The sequence below is a fragment of the Centropristis striata genome, chromosome 12 (assembly GCF_030273125.1).
Source record: "Centropristis striata isolate RG_2023a ecotype Rhode Island chromosome 12, C.striata_1.0, whole genome shotgun sequence".
Lineage (NCBI taxonomy): Eukaryota > Metazoa > Chordata > Actinopteri > Perciformes > Serranidae > Centropristis > Centropristis striata.
This window is the reverse complement of record NC_081528.1, coordinates 19167582-19195464: the sequence shown is the minus strand read 5'-3', so window position 1 is coordinate 19195464 and position 27883 is coordinate 19167582. Positions and strand designations below refer to the sequence as shown.

The window sequence follows — 27883 nt, the reverse complement described above, 5'->3', positions numbered from 1 at the left end:
AAAGAATGAAGATCTGAGTCAAGTGAATCTTATTCAGCAGGTTTATCAGAAGTCCCTTTGTGAGATTGTAACAACGACAATGTTACATATGAAACATATAGAAGAAGACAAATCTGATACAGTCCAAAAAAACAACAAACTCACAGTCAAAACAAAAAATTGTCATCTCAGATTCAACAATTATCATAAAATGATGACATCATAAAATCAAGTAACACCACTCTTAAGGCTTTTGTTAAAGGAGTAACTTGGTATTTTGACTTTTAAACTGATGGTGATCGGAGTATTGACTAGGTAGTATGTACTGCACTGTAGGCGTGAGGGCGCTAATCCCTGTCAGCAGGCATCCATCATTCGTTAAGTAAGGACTGCTGTTCTGTAGCGAACTGAACTCCACCTTCCATGATGTTACATTAAGCTCAATGGGGCAAAAACATAAATGTTGACTCCACTGTTAATATGTTGACTGTTATCCATTAAAATGGCAATTAAAATCCAGTTTAGCCAATTGGATCATGACTGAAAGTTAAATTGAATGCTGAAAATAGCTAGCTAACAAACTAACCTGCACCAGCACTATTATGTACACTGCCTGAAGGTTGTGATGTGCCAATGAAGCCTCATGAACCAGTCCACTAGATGGAACTCTCTGTTCAACCAAGAGCTAAAAGCACACTCAATTACCATTACTTGAGCCTTTTTCTATTAACCAAGAGTGCCATCTAGTGGGCTCTGAAAATAAAGACAATGGTTCATGAAGCTTCATTGGCACATCACTACCCGAAGGTAATGCATGAAATAGTTAACTGAAGGCATATGACCAATGTTCCCTGAGTGAGGGAACGCCTGCTGATGAACCCTGTAGGACTAACAATTATTTCCATCATCAATTAATCGGCCAAGAAATGTGTCATTAGTGTACAAAATGTCACAAAAAATCCCCATACTGTATTTATTAATGTCACAAACAGAAACCTTTAAAATATGTTGACTTTTTGTGGATGAACAAAAATACCAGAGTAAAAATTCAAAATGTCAAGGCATCCCTTTAAGAGCAAACATGGGTTATTAAAAATAGTCACAAATCAACTGCAAAAAAAGTCCCCAGCAAAATATAATAAATAAAACATAGTATGTACAGGGAAAATGGAAGGCAAGCAAACAAACTGTACATTTGTATTATTAATTTTTAGACCTGGATAAAACACCAATTCAGTTATGATTTCAAATGTTTGGAAAAGATAGTGAAAATATTGAGAGCTGAATGTGAAATTCATAACTTAATCAGTGGTACATGCTAATAACAAGGCAAACTTGATTATACCTCAATTTTTCTTTTTCAATCATGTGAAACCAAGTAAAATGTTATTTTATTCAGATCAGAAGTTTATGCAAGCAATGGAGGCACATTCTTATTTTTCCACAACACGTTTTTCTTATTATTAAGCTAGCACAGTCATACAGTAATACATATGTATTACAGCGACTGAATTAGCCAGGTTGAGCTAACCTTAGGTAAACAGCCACAGATATTTGTTAGAGATAAACAGTTGTAAAGTGTAGTCCTCCCCTCATATACTAATGTTCTGCGTTATGATGCAGCCCCCTATAATCCTGAACAGAACTAGCAGTTGAGAAAATGGATGAAAAGATATTAGCTTTGTTGTTGAGTGTTCTTCTCTCCAGCTTTTGTTGAACCTCAGTCATAAGGTTTAATGTCACAGATTTGCCTGAATACAATGAGAGTGAGTAGAGCTCAATTGTCAACGATGTCATTTTATTCTCCTGTAATAGCTGCATGATCCTGCTGCTTCTCATACAAACATGTTGAAACATGTAAAAATCACCAAAACCAGATACAGCTATAGCATTAGCTGTATAGTTTTCACTTTGCACAGTATTTAAATCGCTCAATGGGAGGAATTAATTAGGTCTGTCTGAAATGCTCACGGTTCTGAACTTTTTACATATGGCATCTGTATATATTTATAGGATTGCAAAAGTAGGCTCCAATGTTAAAATAGGGTAAGATATGGTAAATGTGCTGCTATATTGAAGTGACAGCATCAAATTGACTCCCACCGGCTTCATAGCTCCAACGTTCAGTTATTTACAATGTGTTCTTTCCTCCACCACCAGGTGTAACGTCTACATAAAAAGTACACTGCATCTCTGAGTACAGCAAATTATGAATATGGCTTTCTACAGTCTTTTATGCAGCCTGTATCCTCATGGCTCCAATAGTCCTGGATTTGCTCCCTCCAATTCTGGAACCCATTGTCTTATTAGTCTGACTCCAATAGTCTGGGGGGCAAGGGTCAATATTTGTGGGGTTCCAGTGTAGCTAGCGGTTACCTGGAGATATCCAGGCTTATGTGCCGTTCATTGATACAGTCTGATAAGCAACTTTGGACGCCAGAATGGAGCTCGAGTTGAGAGACGACGATCTATGATAGGTCTGTTTCTTTGCGAGACTGTCCTACCCCTAAAATGACTCCATTTACACAGCAGCTTATGACAACCCATATTTACGTTTATTGTTAGGAAGCGCCCTCAAGTGGCTGTAGTAATTATGACAGAAGCCACGGCGGAAATGAGGATACGGAGTATAAAGAACGACAAGGTCCGTTAACGGGAGGTGGATACGTCAAACAACGCAGGACTTTGACCCAGAAGACAGGTGTACGTGTCCCCCGTGAAATCAAAAGTCAATGTTGTTATTAATTTAACCTCCGTGCATAGCTATATCACGTTCTACGTCACATTTCACCCCCAGTCATCTGCATAGCTACCATAACTACTACAACTACCTGATGTCCGACAGTTATTTTATGCCAAACTATCTTTTCCGAAGCCTAACCATGTAGTTTTGTAAAATGTTATGTCATGTCTAGAAATACATCAGATACTTAAATATGGAAGTCCATTAACATAACAAATGCGCTTATTTTTACCGAAACAACAACCTTTTCCTAAACCTAACCAAGTAGTTTTGTTGCCTAAACCTAACCAATGCAACTGTTGCATGGCGACTGTTACGTTTAGCGATGAGGACAAGTAGATCTCCTGCTAACAATAGGGGAGCTAATTTAGGAAACAGTCTTGTAGGTCGTATTAGAGGGTAGGAAAATATGACCTATGTGGTTGTATGGTTCAGAGGGCTTCTCTGTATGTGAGTTCTGATCAATTAAAACAATGCTAATGAAAGGCAAAATCGTCTTCAGAAAATAGCCGAAAGGTTCAAGGATTGCATTTCAGACAATGCGTGTCGTCTCTTTAGCTCTCCAAAAAGACTGTTTACCTGCATACAACTAAAGCCCACTCAAAAGTGACTTCTTAATACTACTACAAGACTACAAACGAACTTCAAACGGAAACCAGAAGGCTTCTGACAACAAAATATTGTCCAATTGCCTACAGATCCTGCACTGATATGCAGATATGTGTTTATAGAGATAACATTCCCTGACACAGACACCAGACTTTAAAGTCCACTCATACGGAACATGTAGCAGTATAAGTATGTCCATTATGTATACAGGGGTCACAGTTTGCTATCATGTTTCCTGTTCTCTCTGAGACTGGAGGCAGTGATACTGATGTGGAGAGCACATCAACTAAAACGGACGGAAGGCCTTTACTTTGAAAAATGTTCATTACAGAATACGGAAGTGCTGTGACAGACTGGCTACCTCAAAGTCACATACAGCAAAGACCGGGTATTTTTGCATTTGCACACAAAGGGAAAGCTGGAAAAGCCACTGTGCCAGAGGGTAAGCATAGAGGGGATATGTTTACACCAGGATTAGATGAGAAAAAGGAACCTCGCCTTGATGGCCCTTCTTTATAGGAGAGTGCAGTTCTCCTGCATAAGGGTAAGAGGATCTTACAGCCTCTAAATCAATATGTGACATGTTGCCTGACAAGCTCTAGATGCTCCATTTTCAGGAAACCTTGTTGTCAAGGTCTTCCTGCATAGGTCCTTAGAGCTCATCTGGACATTTCACCGCATATTTTACCCATATTAAGTTTGTCTCAGAAGTGTTTTCCCATCTTTCCCTTGTATTTGTGATCTCACAGTGATTTTAGTCAGCTGTCCTGCTTGTAAAGGACTGACCCAGATAGATATCAGGTAATTCTGAGACTAAAAGAGTCTCATTTATCCTCTGAAATAGTTGATTTCCACATAAGAGGCCGTCAGATTGTTTGGTAGGTTGTATAAACCAAGATCATCTTGAGTGGTTAAAAATCTGAGAAACCTTTACGCTACTTTTGCCCGACAGAGTTGTTAAACCCAAGACAGGCAGCTTATTAAGGCAGTAGAAAAATGTTGTGAAATACTGCGTTCACCTGGGATGTGGATGAGAATCAATAAGGATAAGGCAGCAAAAATAAGACTGTTCTAATGTGTTGCCTCAGAATGTTGCTGTTAGTAATGGCTGTCAAAAACACCAAACCAGGGCTGGTTTAGAAAACAACAGCATCAAGACTGTTTGTTGTAGATCCCCAAATGACTCATATTTTGTGTTGTGTGCTCTGGGCACACTGAAAGGATATTCACTCTGTCTATGTTTGAGTAAATGGAAGAATTTCTACACTAAAAGGCAACATCGTCTCATTTATGAATTGTTAGTAAATCCCTTTGTCCTAGTTTCTCTCTATCTTCACCAACCTGTCTCCTATCCTTGCACAAGCTTTCCTCCTCTTCCTTGAAACAGGTTGCTCTTAGTGTCAGCCTCAACCCTCTATTCCTCCTCCTAAACCACAAAAGTTGCACTTAATTTAAAAAAAAAGAAGACATGTTTTAGCCTCACTCCACTATCATCCCTCTCCTCCTCTTACTCGACATATACAGTTACTCGTCTCTCTTCCCCTTCCATTATGCCTCCCACTCCTCTCTTTTCCTCAACAAGGACAATTACTCTTTGTTTCAGTCTCTTGTGTGAGCCGAACTCTCCCATCCTCTCGCTCCACGTCTCTGTAGAGCAGGGATTTCTGGGCCTTTAGGCGGCAGGCCAGTGACATGAAGATGGAGTCGACGTTCTGGCTCTCCCTCGGGTCCTTTGCGGACGTTTCAAACAGCAGCATGTTGTGGGAGTCAGCAAACTTCAACGCCATGTTGGACGGCACCTAGGAAAGCATGATTGTTTGGTTGTTAATACTAACATTCTAGGAAGGTAAATAAAGAACTATATAGTGTATACCAGTGATTCCCAACCGCTGATAATTCAATTTCACCTGATTGGTACTCTAACAAGGTTTTTCAACCAGAGCTGGTTTCCGGCATGCTAGCCTGCTAGCCTGTATCAATCACATTGCAGTTAAACAAATCAAATTAATGAATAATACACGTTTTAGTTGGTGTCTCTCAACAGCACCAAGTTGGTCTTGCTAGCCCGCTAAAGCTAGCACACTATCGATCGCCGGCTAATGTTAGCACACTATCAAGTAGAGATGGTCCAATCAGGTTTTTTGGGACCGATACCGATCACCAATCACCTAAAGCCTCACCGATCCGATTACCGATCAGAACCGATCGATCAAGTGGGATGATATTAATATTTATATTTTACTCTTGTTTTCCCCCCATCAATTTATCCACTCATGCACAGGCCTATAGTCTTTCATTTATGTTAATCTTGTAATAATTTATTTACTAGATTACCTAGATTGACCTTTATTCATTGCATAGCAGTAACTTTAATATTCCTTCATAGCAGCAGTGTCACTGTGGAAAACAACATGCCAACATGGCCTCTATAGGGCAGTCAAGAACAGGCAAGAGCTTCATGTTGAAAGTTAATTTATTGATACTATTCATTTTAAATTGCTGTATTTCTCACCACGAGGGTTGTAGGACTGTGTGCTCTCTATTGTTGTTGGCAGGAGAGCCCGTGGGGTCGGCGTTTTTTCTTCTTTTCGCTCGTCTGTTTCAGGAAATCATTGTGTTCTTTTGTGTGAAATGACTTCAAGTGCCTAATTAAATTTGTCGTGTTGAAACTGGTTGGGTTGTTTCCCCCACGAGGCACTAAACGCTTGCATAAATTGCAGCTAGTGTGTGTGACATCGGACTCACTCACTTCGAAAAAGTTCCATATGTCAGACATGTTGTGGGTGTGTGTAGGTGCATGCAGGCTGCGTGACCACAACACAACACTTCTTCTTTGTTTTAAAGCGGCAGCGTTTCGATAGCAATCAGTTGCCGATCGATCGCCGTCATCCCTACTATCGAGTACTGCACTGTGTGAGATAGGTAAACATCTGCAAAGTCTTGAGCAGAAGTTGTCATGTTCTTCCTCTTCACTTTCAACTGATTGCCCTGACTAGGTTAGGAACCCATATAGCTCAACTGCAGTTGGGAGGGACATGACTTTGCAGGAGCAGAAAGAAAGAACTGAACTGAGACAAAATCGTGGTCTGAAGCTGAGCTTTGCTGATCTACCTTTGACAGTTTTTGGCTGACTTCTGCCAAGGAGTTATCTATTCTGGGAAACAAAGCAGTTTCAGCTCTTCGCCCTTACTCCACAACCTATCTATGTGAGCTGGGCTTTTCAAGCATGACTAATATAAAGACTAAGAAAAGAGAGAGACTCAGAGTGTTGAAGATCTTCGTGTTTGTCTTTCTTCAATTCCTGCAAGAATATCAGCTTTGTGTTCAACTAAACAGGCCCAGGTTTCACACCGAGTAAGTAAATTGAGACTAGATTTTCATTATATTTCATTATAAATACTTTTTGTGTAATCTTGTTTGGTGGTATGCCATGTGATTTTTCTCACTTAAAATATGTGCCTTGGCTAAAAAAAGGTTGGGAAACACGGGTGTATACTGTGGTCCTTATGAGAGTGCACTCACCTGTATTTGGTCCACAAGGTCACACTTGTTTCCCACCAGGACTCGAGGTACTGATGCTGAGACCCGATGGCCATTACACTCCTGGAACACAATACAACTTTATAAACTGTAACCATCTTAATATTTGAGTATAAATATTACCGTCAGCTTCGTAGCTATGATTATGAGATATTTATGACAGCTACAATATGTCCCTCTTGGCAAATAGAACAGCCGGTGCCAAAATAGCTGCATACTATTAGCCACCATTCCCACCAGCTCAATATAAATAAAATCCAATACTAACACTAATCTCATTCAGCCAATTGAAAAGGAGCTATAAAACATGTACAGTGTGTTTATCTGCCACAGGGCTAGTGCTAGAGTAAAGAATGAAGAATCCAATGCTTTCAATTCTTCTCACATGGCATAGCATTAGTCACATATCATTTTACAGCTACAATTAGTTGCAATGCCTCTGCAACTACTAGGACTTGCATGTGTTCTCAGGAGACTGTCCTCATCCCCAGAAACTCTCAAAGGTCAATTGAACAAGCAGCTTATTACAGCTAATATTTATGTTTACTGTTAGTATAAAGAGTGACAAAGTTCGGGAAGGACATCGGGCTGGTGGATGGGTCAAACAAACAAACAAACAAACACACAACTTTGACCCAGGAAATCTCTGTTTGTGTCTTGTGTAAATTTGGTATGTTATATCTGGTATTTTTAACTATGAGGACGTGTTGGTGCTCAGCTGCTGGTAGAGACTATAGCCATGTTTCCACGACGGGTAAAAGTGGCCATCAGGAAAGTCTCAGGCCACACCCTCTCAAAAGTCAGCTCACTCTGCGTGTCTCCACTACAAGTTAGCCCCCAGAGGGATTTAGAGACTCCGGAGGTGACGTTTGTTTTTTTTCACTGTCGCTAACTGTGCACAATGTCAGCAGCTGAAAGCAGCATGGCTAATTATGCAGTCTCCTCTGATCATAAACATGGTGATTGTGAATTAACGGCATCACTAACTGTGCACAGATAGTCTGGTGCTTTTTGTAAACAAACGGAGATCGCTAAGTGAACACCTCCTGCAACAGCAGCACATACGCACTGTACTGCTACAGAGCTAACTGTAGCTAACTGCCGCTAACGACGGCTCTTCTTAACAAGCCGGCCTCCGGCTCGTTAGCGGCTCGTTAAGAAGAGTAAGAAGGAGTCGCTGGATTTGTCTCCAGTCGCTTTCTTGAAAAATAGTCGCTAAATTTAGCAACAAAGTCGCTAAGTTGGGAACACTGCTTCGCCGGCTTTTACAAATGGCGTGTGTCGTGTAGAGTTCTACGTCACATCCCGCTTAGCGACCTATCCAATCAGTAACCAGTGTGTTTTCAGGGCAGAAAAAAGACCGTGCTCTTCAACAGGGACAGAAAAAATCCCAATAAAAGCCGGCTCCGGACTGCTCGTATTCAAATTAGGGGCGTTTAGGCGAGTGAGACCCGCCTCATTCTGGGTATTGTCCGTAGTCAAAACATCCCTCATATTGTGCTGGTGACATCATTCAGAGCCAGAGTCTGTGCAGTGTCAAACCACGGCTAATGAAGAGTCTTGTGGGATGGACCAGTGGAGAGATGCTGATGTGTTAGGGAGTGGGTTGTGTTCATTTGATCCTTTCTACACCAACAAAGACTATTTAGTTGCTTTCCAATGTAGTGAGCATGTTACCAACCTCTATCCATGTCTGTAGATTGCGAAAGGAAGCCATCTTGGTCACATCATACACAAAGACCACTGCATGGACGTTGCGATAGTAGTGTTCCACCATAGATTTACGAAAGCGTTCCTGGCCAGCTGTGTCCCATACCTGCACCTGTGGAGATACACATAGACTGTGTTTTGTGATATGACTGAAGAAAAGTGAATATGTATGGGTGTGTTTTTTAGTGTGTGTGTGTGTGTGGTTTTCAGATTTTTTAGGCTAGAGATAAACATGTCACACAGCCAGAGCAACAGAATCCAGACACTTAAGTTTATTACGTAAATAAATCTCATTAGAAGACAAACAATCTGGCGACAATGAGTTGTCTTGTCTAAGCCTACAAGAGCTTACAAGAAGCAGTACACAGCACTGAACCATGTCAACAGGAAAGAGTGCTAAGATATTCCTGGCTATAGAGTCTCAAGAGAGCACTGCTCTATAGCAATGAGCTCAATCATTTACAGAGGCCAGCTCTGTAGGTCTACTCTGTGCTGTATGCAGCGTTTGATGTATGTCAAAATTAAATATAGAAACATGACCAATGGTGGATTCAAACTAGGGCTGGGTGATATGGACCAAAAGTCATATCCTGATATATTTAGGCTGAATATTTTTAGCGCAAAGTGAGAGCAAATGTTCAGTCAAAGTCAAATATGACATGTCACAACTACTTTTATTGAAACCTTTTATTTAAGTGAACATAAATACCTTTATAAATACCTTTTTTTATTTGATCAAAGCTCCATAAAGTGCACATTTAAATAAATAGAAAATCTAAAATAAAAATAGCCTATGAAATAAAAAAATAAAAGGCCAATCTTTTTCTGAAATAAATATATGTATATGAGAAAAGAATAGCGATCATTACAAAATAACTAAATATGACAAACCCTAGTAAGGGCAGCATTTATATATAAAGAAAGAAAACAATTTGAATTATATCGATATATGTGATATGGTCTAATTACATTTAAAAATATATAGACATATCTTTTATATCAATATATCGCCCAGCCCTATTTCAAACCCAAAATAAAACACCACATTTCGACCATTTGCAGCAATAGTTGGGTTTTCCATCCATTTGTACTGCAAATTTTACCAGAATTTCAAGAAGATCGGCAAAATACAACACAAATCAATGCTTGTTTCCATCCACATCATTAAGGAAGAGGGGCGATACAAGTTGACATGATTTAAAAGAGCAACAGTTGAACCACAAACTGGTTAACAATTTAGAAAATTTGATGGAAATATGGCTTTTGTGTGTGTGTGTGTGTGTGTGTGTGTGTGGTGAGTCAGAAAGGTGTCATCAGATCTGTGTGTGGCAATGACAAGACTGCTAATCTGCAGCTATTTTTTGTCTCTTCAGTGGAGCAGTTTTAACGTTTTTTAACTGGTCAGCCAAATTAGTTATATGTAGGTAAGTGATATGACACTTATTTCTACATGTATTGATGTTGTCATTTTTATGCTCAAAAATCATGACGATTTACTTGACCTTTGACCCCAAAAATTTAGTGAAAATGTTGCCCCCCTTTTGCTCTAAACGGTTCTAATAGTAATGCAAAAACAGTACAGTAACTACGATGTTGTCGTCTTCTTTCAGCTTTTATATTTAGTTGATTTTGTTACGATTTGCGTATTTTAAACTTAATATTGTAAAGTCATGCTATATTTTGGTCCTAATATGATTTTATCTCACTTTTTTTACTTAATCACTCTGTACATATTCATTTCCCTATCAAATAAACTTATGTTTAAATTAGTATATATATTACTGCTTGGTTTTGAGTTTGATTTTGTGTTTTTTATATAATTATTTCTCTGAAATAAAGCAAAATTGAAATCTGAAACTTTGTCACAAGATAAAACAGACATCAAGGAGTTCATTTTTAGTTATAACTAGTTATAAGAAAATAACAACAAAAAATGTAGTTACTGCAGTTAGTCTTTGTAGGACAGAATTCAGTAGTTGCATCCATTTATTTTACATTTACCACCTAACCATGTACTTTCCCCCCTAACCATAAGCAAGTAGTATTGTTGCCTTAACCTACCCTAACTGCCATTTCACAACATTTACAATGTAATTTAAAGGGCAACTGTTACGTTGATCTTCTAGCAGCGGTAGGGACACTAATTTCAAACATTTCGAGGGTTGGAACAAACAAGTTACGTAGTCGTATGGTTTGGAGGATGCATTTAGCTTTATTATCGACACACCAACTTTGACACCGAAGCCAAGCATAAAAACTTTTTTTGTGTTATTTAAAAAATACATTCACAACCTGGTCAACAATAATCATTTTCAGATTTTTTTTCACTCCCTGTTCTAAATTTACTTCATAATTTTAGGAAGAATTTTAAGTCTGATGCCCAAACATCTCACAAGCTATTTCATCAAGCTAAATATTTCCTTTAGCTGGTTTTATACTGTCAGATTCAGCCTTTTTCTGCAGTACACCTGGCAGCATGTGGAGCTACTCTATGGCCGTGTCATTTTAATTACAGCATTTCATCAAATGATTTAACCAGATGGACAATGAGGAAGTGAGCTTTCCCCCCTTCTCTGCAAGAGAAGTACTGATATTGATTTCACCTAAAAAATGGTGAAGGATAAATACTATTTATGGCTCATGCTAGATCACATATATTGCGCTCAAATTGTCAGTTTGCTGAATATCTGTTTAGTCAGTACCAACTTGTATATCTACATGGACGCCTCCCAATACACAAAGTGAAAATGGACCAATGATTTATCTGCTATTTCCATTTGAAAGGACAGGCCTGGCTATTAGCATCAGATGTTGAAAGCTGCATGTCATGCAGCTCATAACATCAAAGCTTAGTCTTTGCTGAACACTGTGTGGCCCATAATTAACAGCAGAAACTGATCATGCACAAAATAGATCTTGCAAGAATGGTAATAAGGCTTTTTTGTATTGTTTTTATACTTACTGTCAGTGTAAATGTCTTTTTTTAAATAATTAAATGAAATATTGCAAAATTACCTGACATTTTAAAAAAATTATAAAATCTCCACATGTGGACAGAATTCTGCCTGTCAATAGCTATGATTGTCAAAGTTGTGAATCATTATTTTGAAACCTTACCCTGTAATCTATACTTAGTTCTCTGCTCTTCTATTTTTAGTGCTCTGCACTTTATAACATTTGTCGTTGCCAATCTGTGTGATACTTTATTCACCTGGAGGACAGGAGAGGAAAAAGAGTCACCCAACTATGTACAATTTACATTTAGTTTTAATATTTTATGTGTCTTTTATTTGTTTTACTACGTTTAACTACATCTTCTATTCATTTTACTACGTTTAACTACATCTTTTATTCATTTTACTACGTTTAACTACATCTTTTATTTATTTTACTACGTTTAACTACGTCTTTTATTAATTTTACTACGTTTAACTACATCTTTTATTCATTTTACTACGTTTAACTACATCTTTTATTTATTTTACTACGTTTAGCTACGTCTTTATTCATTTTACTATGTTTAACTACATCTTTTATTTATTTTACTACCTTTAACTACGTCTTTTATTCATTTTACTACCTTTAACTACGTCTTTTATTTATTTTACTATGTTTATCTGTTTGATTTTATTGTTTTATTTATAGCATCATTTTAGATTTATGCACTTATTTATTGCTGATTGTTAAATGGAAATGCTTGTTTTATTGTTTTTATAATTCTGTGTACAGCACTTTAAAGACGTTTTTGTTGTTTAAATGTGCTATACAAATGAAGTGGATTGGATTAATATTTTTTTAATATATATATATATATTTTCCTCCTGTTATATGTAAAGTGCGAGTGAAATTTTGACGATAATCTTTTTAAAGCTCTACTGCACCAGTGAAGTAGTTAAACTGTAGAGTAGGGTCCACTGTTGAGGCCATGAAATCACCATCTGGACGACACAGATTGGAGCTTCCTGTCTCAGCTCTGGCAATAATTGATCGTTGAGTCTGCTGGATCTAAAACACCTGCCTGCTTGTAAATCTTCTGTCACGAACTGGTCAGGTTAGTGGCAAAAAAGAAGGGAGTCCACACGTAACATACAAAGCCAAATAATTTATTAATAAATCAGATAAATATAAATTAACTGATCAATGAAATTATTGAAATTGAAATTAAGTCAAAACAAACCAAAATGGATGTGTGTGAATAAATGTCAGTCATGTATGCAGTGTATGGGTGTGAATGAAGTGTGCTGTATGTGAGTGTTGTATGCAATAGGGAAAATCAAACTCAGTCCCACATGGCAGGTGGGAACATGAGACCCAGGTTACCAGCTTGGAAGCAGCAAAAAGAGTGAGTGCTGGATAAGACTGCTCTTAATTACCCAGCACACAGGTGAGGCCATTTAGGCTGATGACCTGCCCACCACTGCCAACAAGGAAATAGGACAGCCAATCAGCAGGCAGAGGGACAGGACGTCACACTCCCCTCCTAAAGAATGGGGTCCCACCACATTATCCATCAACTCCTCCACCTCTCCACAACCTGGACCCTAGGAGCAAATTGAGGAGTGAGAAGGCAGAATTTTAAAACAGCAAACTAGACAATCAGTGAGCACACAAACCACTAAGGCGACCGAGAAAGGGCATCAGCCATAACGTTCTCTGATCCCTTGATGTGTCGAATATCCAAATTGTATGGCTGTAAAAACAACGCCCACCGCATCAGCCTCTGATTTGGATTCTGAAGTGATCACAGGAAAGTCAGTGGGTTGTGATCTGTGTAAACAACAAGTGGGGTTAGACCAGATCCCAAATACACTTCAAAATGCTGTAATGCCCATATTAAAGCAAGCGCCTCCTTCTCTATCACAGAGTAGTTAAGCTGATATCTATTGAATTTCTTTGAAATAACGCCACAGGTCTTTCAACCCCATGGTCTCCTGGCTGCAAAAGAACAGCCAGCACAGGCTCCGCACAAAGTGCCTTGACATTTTCAAACGCTGAACTACACCTGTCTGTCCAGATATATCATCAAACCAACGTAACCAACCAACCATCCATCCATCCAACGTAACCCAACCAACCATCCATCCAACGTAACCCAACCAACCATCTATCCAATGTAACCAACCAACCATCTATCCAATGTAACCCAACCAACCATCTATCCAACGTAACCCAACCAACCATCTATCCAACGTAACCCAACCAACCATCTATCCAACGTAACCCAACCAACCATCTATCCAACGTAACCCAACCAACCATCTATCCAACATAACCAACCAACCAACCAAATGTTGAGTGCTGGAACCACTGAAAAGTCTGGGACAGCCAAACCAAAATTGGAACCTCCCCAGCCCTGACTAACTAACAGACATTTAGCAACCCCATAACTACCTACACTCCTCCCTAGTCTTCGTGCTACTACATATGGTGGGTATTTATGCACTTAAGCCCACTGGGAAGAAAAAGCAACTGTTACCAGCGACCTTTCCTTGCACCATGGATGTGCTCCCGAGACGACTGCTCTGCCCACGTTTGCAGCCACACTAAATTCCCCAAGACCAGCTCCCCTATTGGAAACCAGCCTCCTTAGCTTAACAGGGGACTACTGGTCCCTTATAATGGTACTTGCCTGTCCCAACCCAACACAAAGTTCCAACACTTTTATTTACTGCAACCAAACCTCACAAATTTAAGTTAACAAAACTTAGAGACAAATGTTCAATTGCTACTTCCAAACTCCGACAAAATCCCCCAAAATTCAAACTAAAAAAAAATTACATGTGGACCTCCCAACACTGGCAGCTAACTAATTGGCTTCAACAGGTGCTACTAATAAGCCAATGGACACTTTGAAACCAAAAAACTCAGATATAACTAAGACCAAAACACAATTCCCAACAAGAACCCAAGCAAATATCGGTGTCAAAAGTTAATACTGAGACAAACCATACTGAATTGTACTAATGTACCCTTACAACATTACCTAGAATCCTGATTGAAGTCAAATGTACAAAATCAAACAATGGTTTGGACGAGCCCCCATTTTGTCACAAACTGGTCAGGTTAGTGGCAAAAAAGAAGGGAGTCCACACGTAACATACAAAGCCAAATAATTTATTAATAAATCAGATAAATATAAATTAAGTAACTGATCAATGAAATTATTGAAATTGAAATTAAGTCAAAACAAACCAAAATGGATGTGTGTGAATAAATGTCAATCAGTCATGTATGCAGTGTATGGGTGTGAATGAAGTGTGCTGTATGTGAGTGTTGTATGCAATAGGGAAAATCAAACTCAGTCCCACATGGCAGGTGGGAACATGAGACCCAGGTTACCAGCTTGGAAGCAGCAAAAAGAGTGAGTGCTGGATAAGACTGCTCTTAAATACCCAGCACACAGGTGAGGCCATTTAGGCTGACGACCTGCCCACCACTGCCAACAAGGAAATAGGACAGCCAATCAGCAGGCAGAGGGACAGGACGTCACACTTCAGATCTCACATGACAACCACAACTGTAGACACCAATTATTTGACCGAATAAGATTGGATAAATCCTTTTCTCAAAAGTAGAGCTGCAACAATTAAACGATTAATTGATCTAGAGCTTATTATTGTTATTAAATTAATCTTCAACTATTTTGATAATCGAATAATTGGTTTCAGCAGTTTTTTAAAAACAAATTCTCTGATTTCAGCTTCTTCCATGTGAATATTTCTGGTTTCTTTGTTCTTTTATGACAATAAACTGAATATCTCTTTGGTTTGTGGACAAAACAAGAGATTTGAGGACGTCATCTAGTGGTTTGGGAAACACTGATTGATATTTTTCAACATTTTATTGACCAAACAACTAATCGATTAATTGTTTAAATAATAATAATAAACAGATTAATCAATAATGAAAATAATCATTAGTTGCAGCCCTACTCAAAAGTGTTATATTTCTAAATACATGCAGTATTAAACCTTGCTGTTAGCAGCCACTGAAGCTGCATTGTTAGTGTGCAGAATAAGCAACACAATGTCAGCTTTTCTGCTCCTAGGGGCCCTGCTAAAGTGGGCTTAAAGTTTAACATTTCTCTGAGTGTGGTGCTTAGGGCAAAAGTCAGGGATCATTACTTTTAATCTTGCTTATTCCCTAGTGGGACTAAATGTGACAATATTGACAGTGTCTGCTCTTAATAATTCTTCTGTGAAAGTGTCATTATGTCCTGGATTAGACGTCAGGAGGTTACCAAAACATAAGGAATCATCCTCTGGGGACCTTAAATATCCACAAGAAAATTTAAAATTATTTGTGGGCCTGATGGCATCACGTGACAGACCTGGAAATTGTAATTCCACCGTTTGGCCGCTACAAAAATTGTCTTCAAAGCCCAGCACTCTTCCAGGGCCGACATAAAAATTAACTTCAATTAGGTACAGCCTTTTTTATGGTCTAAACCAGTGGTTCTCAAATGGGGGTACGCGTACCCCTGGGGCTACGTGAAGGCACTCCAGGGGGTACGTGAGATTTTAAAAAATACATTTAAAAACTAGCATCCATGCAAAAATCCTTTAAAAATAATTATTTTAGGAAAATATAAGTATAAGTTCATAAAATGAATTTTATATTCAGTAGGCTATTCAATGTCATTCTCCTAAAAACCCAGAGTCTCCCCCATACCAGGATGGTTGGACCCAACCTGTCATATGACACCTGGCATCACCTGTCAATCACTTAAAAACTCAAAGATGGAGTCGTGGTTGAACCGTAGCAGTTATAGTTTTAAATGGTTATATGCTCACTGTTTTTACTACATTAGTTTGAATCACTACATTTTAGTGATGAGAAATATTTGCAATAAATTTAGTCATAGATTATTAACATTTAAAATGTTTGAAATAAAATCACTGAAAAAAGGTTGAGAACCACTGGTCTAAACTATTAGCATTATTTTCTGACCATCTCTGAAATGCTTCATGGATACTGACACGTTTTATTGTGTTGATGTTAGACTCTCTTTTTGAGAAGTTCTTCTTCCTATTTTTGAGTTGCTTGCCAATGCTGGAAAAGCAACTTTTTCTGTCATTGCATCAGGCTTTCACCATCTAAAGGGACATGCACATGCATCTTCATTTTTAGAACAGTCAATAAGAACACCTTGGCTCTGACATGACCTGTGGAAGTCTCCTGTCACAGGCTATATTTTAAAAAGCTTAAAATCAGAATCATTGGGAGGCTCAGAAGTCTAGTTTTCTCTCAGATCACTTGAATTTTAATATGATGAGGTTATTATTGTCATATTATTGTGAGGTGGTGTTTTATTTTGTGTTCTGGTCTTTCTGGTTCTGGTATTTCCTGTTTTATTTTGAAATAGTAACTCTCCTCTCGTTTCAGGTCACTTGCCCTTCCCTGTGTGTCATCTGTCTGATTGTCTCCCCTAATTACCGATTGTGTTCACCCGGTGCTCCCTTCCCTCCATGTGTTCCAATAGTCTGTGTTCACCTGGTGCTCCCTTCCCTCCATGTGTTCCAATAGTCTGTGTTTTCCCTTGTCTTGGTCCAGTGTGTTTGACCCATCACCATACCAGCCACTTATCTCCTTCTTGCCACAGCTTGTCTTGTTTTTTGCCCTTTTGGATTCCACGCAAGAGTGATTTTTCTCTGTAATTTATTAGTTAAGCGCAGTTCTTAGTTTCATAGCTTTTTGAGTCAGCCATTTTGTTTTTCCTCCTTTTGGACTGATTTTGTGTTCTTTATTATTTTCCCCCTTTAGTCCTGATCCAGTTTTTCATAGTGTTTTAGGAGAATCTTTTATTTTTCCGATCAGGTTTTGTCCCTCCCTTTTGGAGCGCTTTTAGTTGGTAGGTGTTATTATTTAATAGTTTTCCCCTCAAGAGTTTAGTTTTTCCCCCCTTATCTTAGATTGGGATTTACATATTTAGTTTTTGTAGATAGTGTGTTTCCTCCTTTTGAGCGACTTTTCTTTGTTTAGTTTTTACTCATAGTCAGGTGTTTCATAGTCCTTTTCTTTCACTCTGTTAGGACTTACCCTGCTGCATTCTTTGAATAAAGAAACTTTTAAGTTCACCTGCTCTGCATCTGAGTCCTGACTTGAGCCCAGCCTGACAATTATGGATTTTTTCCCTATTGACACACAAAAAAATTGCCTATCCCAGCTTTAATAGATACTTCTAACAAAACCTTTACTCAAAGACCTATCTTGGCATACTCTACTGATATTCACCAACATTACCTCCCCAGCTTTAATGAAAGAAATAAAGCCAGATGCTAATCTTGAAGTAAACAGTAGAAAGTAGAACTATGTTGGATTATTTACATTTGAAAAATCATTACACTTTGCCACAATGCTTATCATACTGCACATTTATTTGTTTTTGATGAGACGTTTCAATGATTCAGACACGCTGAGCTCATAGTTTTAGTGTTTAGTGTTTGTGATTCAGCATTAGGGGGCATCTGGAGGTTGCAGACAGACTGTTCTACTGAGACAGAAAGGGGGGAAGGGAGCGTATGTATGTGTGATGAAGAGGCTACAAGCACACGTACCTCCCAAGTAAGACAGGGACAGAATGTACATTACAGTACAGAGGAATATATCTCAATAACAAGCCTAATATTTATCCACAGGTTATCCATACGAATAAATAAAGATGTGACAATCTTGACTAATCCTATTTGAGGTATCTCAGGATACTTCAAATAGCCTGTTCTTTTACTGTTGCACTTAAACTGATTTAGCTGCATCTGTCAATAAGCTTTGCTACTAAGGATGTTTCCTCATTCAATTTTAATTCAGCAATTACCTAGAAAAATACCTAGAATCACTGTCAATCATTTTAATTCTTGATTCAGCTGCCTGATCTTTTTTATTACTTCATTATCCTTTCTTAAGGACAGAAATGGTTGTATTTGCTGCCCAAAACAGCTTATATGGCCTTTCTAAAACCAACTCAATTAATGTTGTGAAATTATCTCGCGGTTGCATTTTAATCACATGTCCATTCCATTTAACGTTGTGAAACGTTGTTTAACATGTGGTTAATGTTGTGGAACAGAACGACTTGGTTAGGCTGAACAGGAAATGAACACCACTTTTAAGGGTGAAAGTCCCGTGTTTGTTGGATTAAATCATCCACCTCCTGACCACATCCCTCCATCGACTTGTGCTCTTTATATTTTAAAATGGCCCAACATTTTTTAATGCACATGGTAGTAGGGCTGGGCGATATATGGATATAAAGGATATATTGATATATTGTTAAATGTGATATGGAATTATACCATATCGCATGTATCGATATAGTTTAATTTTTTTCTTTTATATATTAATGCTGCCCTTACTAGGGTTTGTCATATTTAGTTCTCTTGCAATGTTCGTTATTCTTTTCTCATATAAATATATTTATTTCGATGCCGATTTTATTTCACAGGCTATTTTCATTTAAGATATTTTTTATTTTAATGTGCACTTTATGGAGCTTTGATTTTAAAAAAAAGGTACTCCTGTTGATAATTGTGGGTAATAAGAAGTTACGGCAAAGATGGTCTGTGAATATGAAGTTAAAAAAAATCAGAAAATTTTGAAAATCAGACCTCCAGAGTCCACTGGCACGTCTTTAAGTTGCTTTTGTTGTTTAACAAATAGTATGACGATATTCAGTCTAACATAGGCTTTAACTCAAAGAAAAGCATCACATTCTCACTACTGATAACCAGGTAATGTTTGAGCTTTTGCATGAAAACTTACATAAATATTAACAAAAAAAATCAAAGTAGCTGCAGATTAACGTTATGCTGTCAATAGACTAATTGATCACTAATCATAAGTTATTTACAGTTTCAAGACCTCCACAGTTTCTCATGGATTTAATTGTAATTTAAGCAAGAATTGACTAAACGTAGGTTGAAAGGTTTGCATCTATCATCTGAGATTTCATTAAAATTAACCCTTTGATGCACAACATGGGTCTAAAGTCCAATAGTATTTATGTTCTATAACTTTGCGCTAAATTATTTTCATCATTCAGTCTTGCAGGTTTTCCTCAAATAACTTGTTTTTGATCATCATAAATCCTAATTTTTTGTTTTAATTTCTTACTTTTTGAATATTTTTGAAATTTCACTACGCTTCTAATGCACAAGGTCATTTGTGACCCATGCTGTGCATCAAAGGGTCAATTCACCAATCACCAATTTAAAACCTGACAAAAAAGACACAACTATCCTATTTTGTTGTTGTTTTGTAATTGGTGTTTTTCCAATGGAAATTATTATTTGGTGGCTCTAATAAGTCTCAAATGTTAAAATATGTGATTTTCCAATGTAAGCTGGTGGTTCTTGCAACTCTTTTAAAGTTAAACCTTAAAAATAAGACAAACATAGTTACACATATACTCAAATTGTTAATTCAGTGTATCACTTTTTGTATCACTACGCTTCTAATGCACAAGGTCATTTTTGACCCATGTGTGTTAACTTGATGTAATAATACAAAAACTATTTTTCTTCATAAAGTATGAAAAGAAAAATTGATATAATGATCTGTTATAATAAAGAAAGATATTCAAACACACAGCCAGTATGAAATAACATGGGAAATGAATGTGGGTCTATTTCGACCCATGTTGTGCATTAGAAGGTGTTTAAATATTGTGCATCAAAGGGTTAAGGAAACACAAAAACCTTAAACAAAAATATGATTATTTTTCTATAGAAATATGTCTACCATAGGCTACCAATGACATTCATTGTTTTGTCTTGTTCCTTAAGGCTACAAGGACAAACAAAGACTACATTACTATAACATGTATAATTACATTTTTAATTGAAAAACACACCTAAAGATAAGTCTATGTTGTTTTCTAAGGGTGAAATAAGAGAATGGGCCCTGTGTGATCGTGGCAGACTTTGAGCTGCAGCTGATCAGACCAAAAAAAAGAAAATTATCAAAATGGAAACAAATTGACTAAAAATAGATGTAAAAATGACCAAAAGAGACACAAAATTACAAAAAATACAGTCATGGAAAAAATGATTAGACCACCATTGTTTTCTTCAATTTCTTGTTCATGTTAATGCCTGGTACAACTAAAGGTACATTTGTTTGGACAAATATATTAATAACAACAAAAATAGCTCAGAAGAGTTTAATTTTAGAGCTGATATCTAGACATTTTCCATGGTTTTATTGATAATGATTTTGGTTATTATCAAGAATGTTTCCATGACAGTAGATGGACATGTATAATTACATTTTTAATTGAAAAAACACACCTAAAGATAAGTCTATGTTGTTGTCTAAGGGTGAGATGAGAGAATGGGCCCTGTGTGATCCTGGCAGACTTTGAGCTGCAGCTGATCAACAAAAAGAAAAGAGGGGGAGGGAGAGAAGGAGGAAACACCAGAGATCAGCATCCAGACCCTGTGGTGCCTTTACCTTGATAGTCTCCCCTTCGATCTCCACCGCCTTCTCCCTGAAATCCACGCCGATGGTGGCCTCAGTCTTGTCGGGGAAGCTTCCTCCGGTGAAGCGGAAGGTGAGGCATGTCTTCCCCACGTTCGAGTCCCCGATCACGATGATCTTAAAGATCCGCGTCTGGATGCTCAGCTCCAGGGAGGAGGAGCTCAGATCCACGGAGGACGTGATGCTCTGGGCGGCATCGGTGCTGCTGCTGGCGGCTCTGCTCCGGCTGCCTCTCTGGTAATCCATGGACGATGTCAGGATGGTCACATTGTCGTCCGCTCGGTTCCTCCGTGGCACTCCTTTCCCACCTCCTCCTCCTCCTCCGCCGCCGCCGCTGCCCGGAACTCGGGTCTCCTCCTCCGGGGAATCGTTGGTCATTGTGCCGGAGGAGGTGATGTGCAAATCGGTGTGCGTGTGTGGAGAGGAGAGGGGGAGTACGGATGGATGGATGAGTGAAGGGAGGGGAAAGGAGGAGGAGACCAGATGCAACAATACCAACCAGACTTCTCCTTCACAGTGTGGCCTTAAAGGGAAAAGCATTGTGAGGAGGAAAATCACTTTAGAGGAAATAAGTTTCATTTGGCCAGTATAGTTAGATACTGAATAAATAAAAAACAAGAAAAGAATATACAGTCATGGAAAAATGATTAGACCAGCCTTGTTTTCTTCAGTTTCTTGTTCATTTTAATGCCTGGTACAAGGAAAAGTACATTTGTTTGGACAAATATAATGATAATAACAACAATAGCTCATAAGAGTTTAATTTAAGAGCTGATATCTAGACATTTAGCATGGTTTTATTCATAATGATTTTGGTTATTATCAAGAATGTTTCCATGACTGTAGATGTAAAAATGACTAAAAAAAGACAAAAAATGACTACAAAGATGCAAAAAACATGAAAATTATCGAAATGGAAACAAATCGATCAAAATGACCAAAAGAGACACAAAATTACAACATTTTTTAATGCCTGGTACAACTAAAGGTACATTTGTTTGGACAAATATATTAATAATAACAAAAATATCTCATAAGAGTTTAATTTAAGAGCTGATATCTAGACATTTAACATGGTTTTCTTGATAATAACCAAAATCATAAAAAAGAAAAAACATGGAAAATGTCTGGAAATCAGCTCTTTAATTAAACTCTTATGAGCTATTTTTGTTGTTATCATTATTTTTGTCCAAACAAATGTACCTTTAGTTGCATTTAACATGGTTTTATTCATAATGATTTTGGTTATTATCAAGAATGTTTCCATGACTGTAGATGAAAAAATGACTAAAAAAGACACAAAATGACAAAAAAAGATGAAAAAATGACCAAAAAATGACACAAAATTATCGAAATGGAAACAAATTGACTAAAATAGATGTAAAGAATGACCAAAAGAGACACAAAATGACAAAATATACAGTCATGGAAAAAATAATTAGACCACCCTTTTTTTCAATTTTATTGTTAATTTTAATGTCTGGTACAACTTAAGGTACATTTGTTTGAAAACATATAATGATGACAATAAAAATAGCTGATAAGAGTTGAATTTAAGAGCTGATATCTAGACATTTGCAATGGTTTTCTTGATAATGATTTTGGTTATTATCCAGACCAAAAGGTATTAAAATGAACAAGAAATTGAAGAAAACAATGATCTAATTTTTTTTGACTGTATAATCATTATACAAGTAATCACTATAATTATTTTGTCAACACCAGATAAAAAATGATGCTATAAACCAACCATATAAACCAAATAAAATATTTCAGTGATAGAATGGAAGAGCCAAATGTAGATACATACATCTATATAGAAATATATACAGATAAATTAACCATACATACCCACAAAGTGCAATACGATTACTATTTATTTACTTACTTTTACTTGCGTGTTTAAATGTTATGTTCCTTTTTACCAGTGGTGGAATGTAACTAAATACATGTACTCAAGTACTGTACTTAAGTATGATTTAAGGTACTTTACTTGAGTATCCTCAAGTATATTTCTACTCCACTACATTTAGCTGACAGCTTTAGTTACTTTGCAGGTCGAGATTTAACATAAATAACATGATCAATTTAAAGTGATTAGATTTTTTCTTAAATTAAATGTAAGTAGTTAAAGTCCGACCCTAAATTTAAATAAACACAACATAAATGCATCAATACAAATAATCAAATAATATATTTAGAATATTTATAACAGTATGAGTGGGTCCATTTTTTTTTTTTTAACTGTAGTAGAGTAATTTCACAGTGTGGTATTAGTACTTTTACTGAAGTAAGGGAGCTGAATACTTCAGCCATAAGAAGACTCTAACTCCAGTTAATATAGTAAAAACATTTATACATAAGTAGTTCTGAGTATGCAGCTGAAATAGTGATAGTGGAAACAATGTGACTGTAGCTATCAGTGAGAGAGAAAGTGAAACAGATTTTCTCACACTAGTCATCCAGTCATGTGGTCTGATCAGCTGGTCATACTATCACATTCCATGAACCAACATGGCCGTAATGCATGGGACCGCAGTGTCACCAGCAGGCCTAACAAACAATATAGCAGGGATTACGATTCAAATCAACATTAATACAAAATAATGTATTAGTTGTCTTTAAATGGAATGATTTTCAATGATATTTAAATTGATATAACGGCTTTTAAAGGTCACTGGTAGATGCATAATGCTGGTTTTCAGTCACAGCTGAGTCGTTTGTCACAGTTTCACAGACCCAGCAGGTGCTGTGATGCAGAATCAGAACCAGCTTTCTGCCAGACTACTGACAGGGCTGCTGGGTAACAGCTAACAAGTACATTTACTCACATACTGTACTTAAGTACAATTTTGAGGTACTTGTACTTTATGAGTATTTCCATTGGTAACACTTTACAATAACCATCTAAGTAATGTTTATAGATGGTTTATTAACCAATTATTAACCATTTACAAAGTGCTATACATATTTAATCTTTAAATGTTTTCAACCAATTTCTTAAAGGTGTATGAATCACTTCAAAATCATTAACATAGTTAATATGGTGTTAAAAATGTTAAAATGAGTAACTAAAACTATTAATAAACAATTAATTATAATTTAATTGTTTGTTAATGGTAAAGTAACTATAAACTTATATTTAAATACCATCTATTTGTCATTTATAAATGATTTAGTTAGTTAAACATTAATAAATTATCTATTTACCATTCTAAATGGCCTATATACGGTTTATAAATGATGATTAAACATTAATAAACTATCTGTTTACCATTTATAAATGATGGTTATTGTAAAGTGTTACCTTTCCATTTTTTTTTCTAAACTTTATACTTCTACTTCACTACATTTTGAGGCAAATATTGTAATTTTTACTCCACTGCATTTAGCTGACAGCTTCAGTTACTTTACTTTACTTTACTTTTACCTAACCTACTCAGGTTGAGATTTAACATAAAATATAAGAGAAAGACTTTTTTTTTAAATGATATCTAAAAAAGTTGTATTTATTTATAACAGTATATTAAGAAATTGGATGAGCCCTGTCTTTACATAATTAAAATGCTGCTTACATAAAAGCATCAATACAAATAATATATTTAGAATATATAAAACAATCTGAATGGGTCCATTCTACATAACAAGTACTTTTACTTGTATTACTTTAGGTACATTTTCATGCTGATACTTTTGTACTTTTACTTCAGTATTTTTTGAATGCAGACTTTCTAGTGGAGTAATTTCACAGTGTGATATTAGTACTTAATTAAGTAAGGGATCTGAATACTTCTCCCACCACTGCTAACAAGGACTACAGGACAGACGAGGACTACCATATATCTTCTGCTAGGTTGTGCTGAGCAGGTACCGAAGGAGGACAGCTACATCTGAACCTAGAATAAAAAATCTCCAAATATCTAGATTTTGTCAGAGATTGTTTTCCAATGTACGCTGGCTCTTAAATGAATATCTCTTTAATGTCACCACTCAAATGAAGCTATAGATATATGTTTTGGATGCATTTTGTTAAAGATTAGAGATTATTCTTGAAAGATTTGTGACAGATCTGCAACTATCTGGAGTCAAACATTTGAATTATTTATTATTAGGTTTCAGAATAAAACAAAGTCATTTCATCGCCATCTTGAATAAAAGTCTAAAGCAGGGGTCAGCAACCTTTACTAACCAAAGAGCCATTGTTGTCCAAAAAAAGAGAAAAAATGTCAGAATGGAGCCATAAACCGTATTCTGGGCCTTACAATGAAGATAAAACAGCCTCCTGAGTCTAAATTAGCATTAGTATTAGTCATAATGAGCATTTATTTTTATGTTTTTGGCAGGATGCAGCAAGGACCCAAGTGCAAATGAGAGTCTGGACACTGAAGAAACATCTCAAGAGATTTGGAATCGAAAGTGAGGGAAACTCAAAACTAGACTTGAAGATGTCAAAATTTAGAGGTGAATGCTTCCGGCTGTAGACTTTCGTAAACTATGATGCACATTTTAGTTTTTAAAACATTTTTTAATGCCATATATAAGCTACATATTAAAAAATGAAAATGGTTTTAGGCCTACGCGGATGATAATACTGAAAAATAAAATGTAAGGAAATAACTGATTAATTTCAAATCTTTTGTCACAGCCGCAGGGAGCCACTGCAGACGGCCTGAAGGGCCACATGTGGCTTCAGAGCCTCAGGTTGCCTACCCCTGGTCTAAAGCCATGCCAGCTGTTTTGTACCAGCTAAATGCTAGTATCAGCACGCTAGCTTCCCTCCCCCAAAATATGGCTCCATATGTTGTTTGTACAGCAGCTTTTTACGACCGATGTTTAAGTTTATTGTTAGGCAGCACCCTCTAGTGGCCGTAGTAATCTTAATTATGGTGGGAGTCAAGGCAGAAACAGGCGGCAACCTCCCGGTCTGAGCAGTGAAGCAAACCAAGAAGTGCCTTAAGCAGCATTCTTTTAAAAATCCAACAGGAGTCGCCAACGGTGGTTGCAAAAGAACTCTGGTCCTATCTATCTCAATACAAAAGGAGACGACTTCTCACTTGATTTATTACCTCAGAAAAAAATCTCCTGGCAACATTCTGCTCTCAACCGCTAATTTCAAGTCTTCTCCAAGACAATATGACGTTAATTGAGTCAATAATGGCCCCATTTATAAGAAAAAAGATGATAAAGAAGCTTATGATTTGGGGCGTGGCTACCTTTGATTGACAGATCACTAACACGGCGAGCTGTCAATCAGGATGGAAGCAAACACTAAAGATCCAAGGTGCTGTGTCCATCCAAACAGCAGTGAACCTGTGTATGTTTTCGTCTCTTTGACATTGTGTTTTCAGTTCATAAAAGTTCATTTCAAAATGTCTTGTTCAGCGTTCCGTTGTACTAAAAGACTGTACTGTACTGTTTTTACGATAAGTTATTTATATGTTGTTTTAGCATTAACAGTTTATTTCTAGATACACCCATCCTTGCGTCTCCCTATAGTCCAAATATGGTCTGTTCTGGTTTAAAAAAAGTAAAGATGTTGCTTCAAATGGGCAGTCCTCAACCCAATGGGTGATGTCATGGTGAATACGACCATTATATATACGCAGTTTATGGGCAGAAATGAAGATACGGAGTATAAAGATTGGCAAGGTCCTCTTAGGAAGGTCGGGGGGTGGTGGATGGATCAAATACAGACAGGGCTTTCACTCACGAGTTCTGTGTTTGTGTCCCCAATGAAATAAAAAGTCAACCTTATTTAAGTTCTGTATGTAATTTAACTTCTGCATGATTATGTCACGTTATATATCACCAACGTAACAACCTCATCCGTACTATTTATGTGTTTTCCAAAGCATAACCAAGTAGATTTGCTGCCAAAACCAAACCAGACAGAACAAACAACCAATGTGGCCATATGTTTTGGAGGACTAACATGCTCACAATGACATTTTTGCAGGTATGTTTACCATGTTCACCATTTTAGATGATCATTCTTAGTGCACTTACATTTGCTGAAAAGCACTAAACACAATATATATTATTAATTTTGGTCCAAAATAATTTACTATATGAATGAGCAGTGCATAAATGTCTGCACCAAATGTCACTGCAACCCATCCAATAGTTTAAAAATAATAATAAATCAACCTCATGATCCCCTGACTAAAGGGAAAATGAGAGGATTTAATAGAAATTGTCTTTTGGTAAGCATTGAAATCTGAACTAAATTTTGTGGCAATCCTTCCAATAGATGTTGAGATATTTCAGTTTGTTGACAAACTGACATTTCCATCCCAAGAGCCAGACTGCTCAGATAGCTAAAAATAAAATTGCAGTTGTGCCATTTGACTGGTTCCTTTCTTAGCAGCTTTCTTCCAAACCTCACCATTTCCATCTTTCTTTCTGTGATCAGTATCTAACGGCATGCTTACATTTAGCTTCCACTCTAACACTCGTGCAGATCCCATCCATTATGTTTACCATCAATATCTGATTATGGGAGATATCTAAAAATGTCATGTGGAATCAGGCAGCAGCAGTGTTTGAATAGAGCTTTGGAGGTGTGAAACAAAATGCAAGAAAGAAAGGAAATCAGGGTCACTCACCGTATGAAATGTAGCTGTGCAAAATAGCTGCCTTGCTTCCATTTGACTCCCAACAACAGCAAAAAAACAACAACAACAACACAAAATTCACACACACGCACTTGTGCACACATACAGAATGCACATGTGCACACACTCCCTGTCTGTTGATATCAGACTGAAATGCAGACAGAAATACCAAACACTTTCCCCCCCTCTTAGTCAATGTCTGTGTTAAACACAC

The 27883-nt window shown here is 37.1% G+C and overlaps 1 protein-coding gene across 1 annotated transcript; it reads right to left on the bottom strand.

The window, feature by feature from the left end:
* Positions 1-27: 27 nt before the first annotated feature.
* Positions 28-27883, bottom strand: rab33a (RAB33A, member RAS oncogene family). The gene is made up of 5 exons (XM_059346007.1): positions 27661-27883; positions 21029-21578; positions 8553-8693; positions 6854-6934; positions 28-5130 (listed from the first exon to the last, which is right to left on the bottom strand). Exons 1-5 carry the CDS (start codon positions 27771-27773, stop codon positions 4906-4908), a joined length of 1110 nt encoding a protein of 369 aa, XP_059201990.1. The 5' UTR covers positions 27774-27883; the 3' UTR covers positions 28-4905.

Bases quoted from the DNA above. Each gene is read 5' to 3' on its own strand.
- rab33a (XM_059346007.1), bottom strand. From the start codon at position 27,773: ATGTGTGCACAAGTGCGTGTGTGTGAATTTTGTGTTGTTGTTGTTGTT. The intron at 21,579-27,660 runs GTGAGTGACCCT...TTTCCCTTTAAG, and splicing joins GCACAGCTACATTTCATACG to GCCACACTGTGAAGGAGAAG. The intron at 8,694-21,028 runs GTAAAGGCACCA...GTATCTCCACAG, and splicing joins TCGAAGGGGAGACTATCAAG to GTGCAGGTATGGGACACAGC.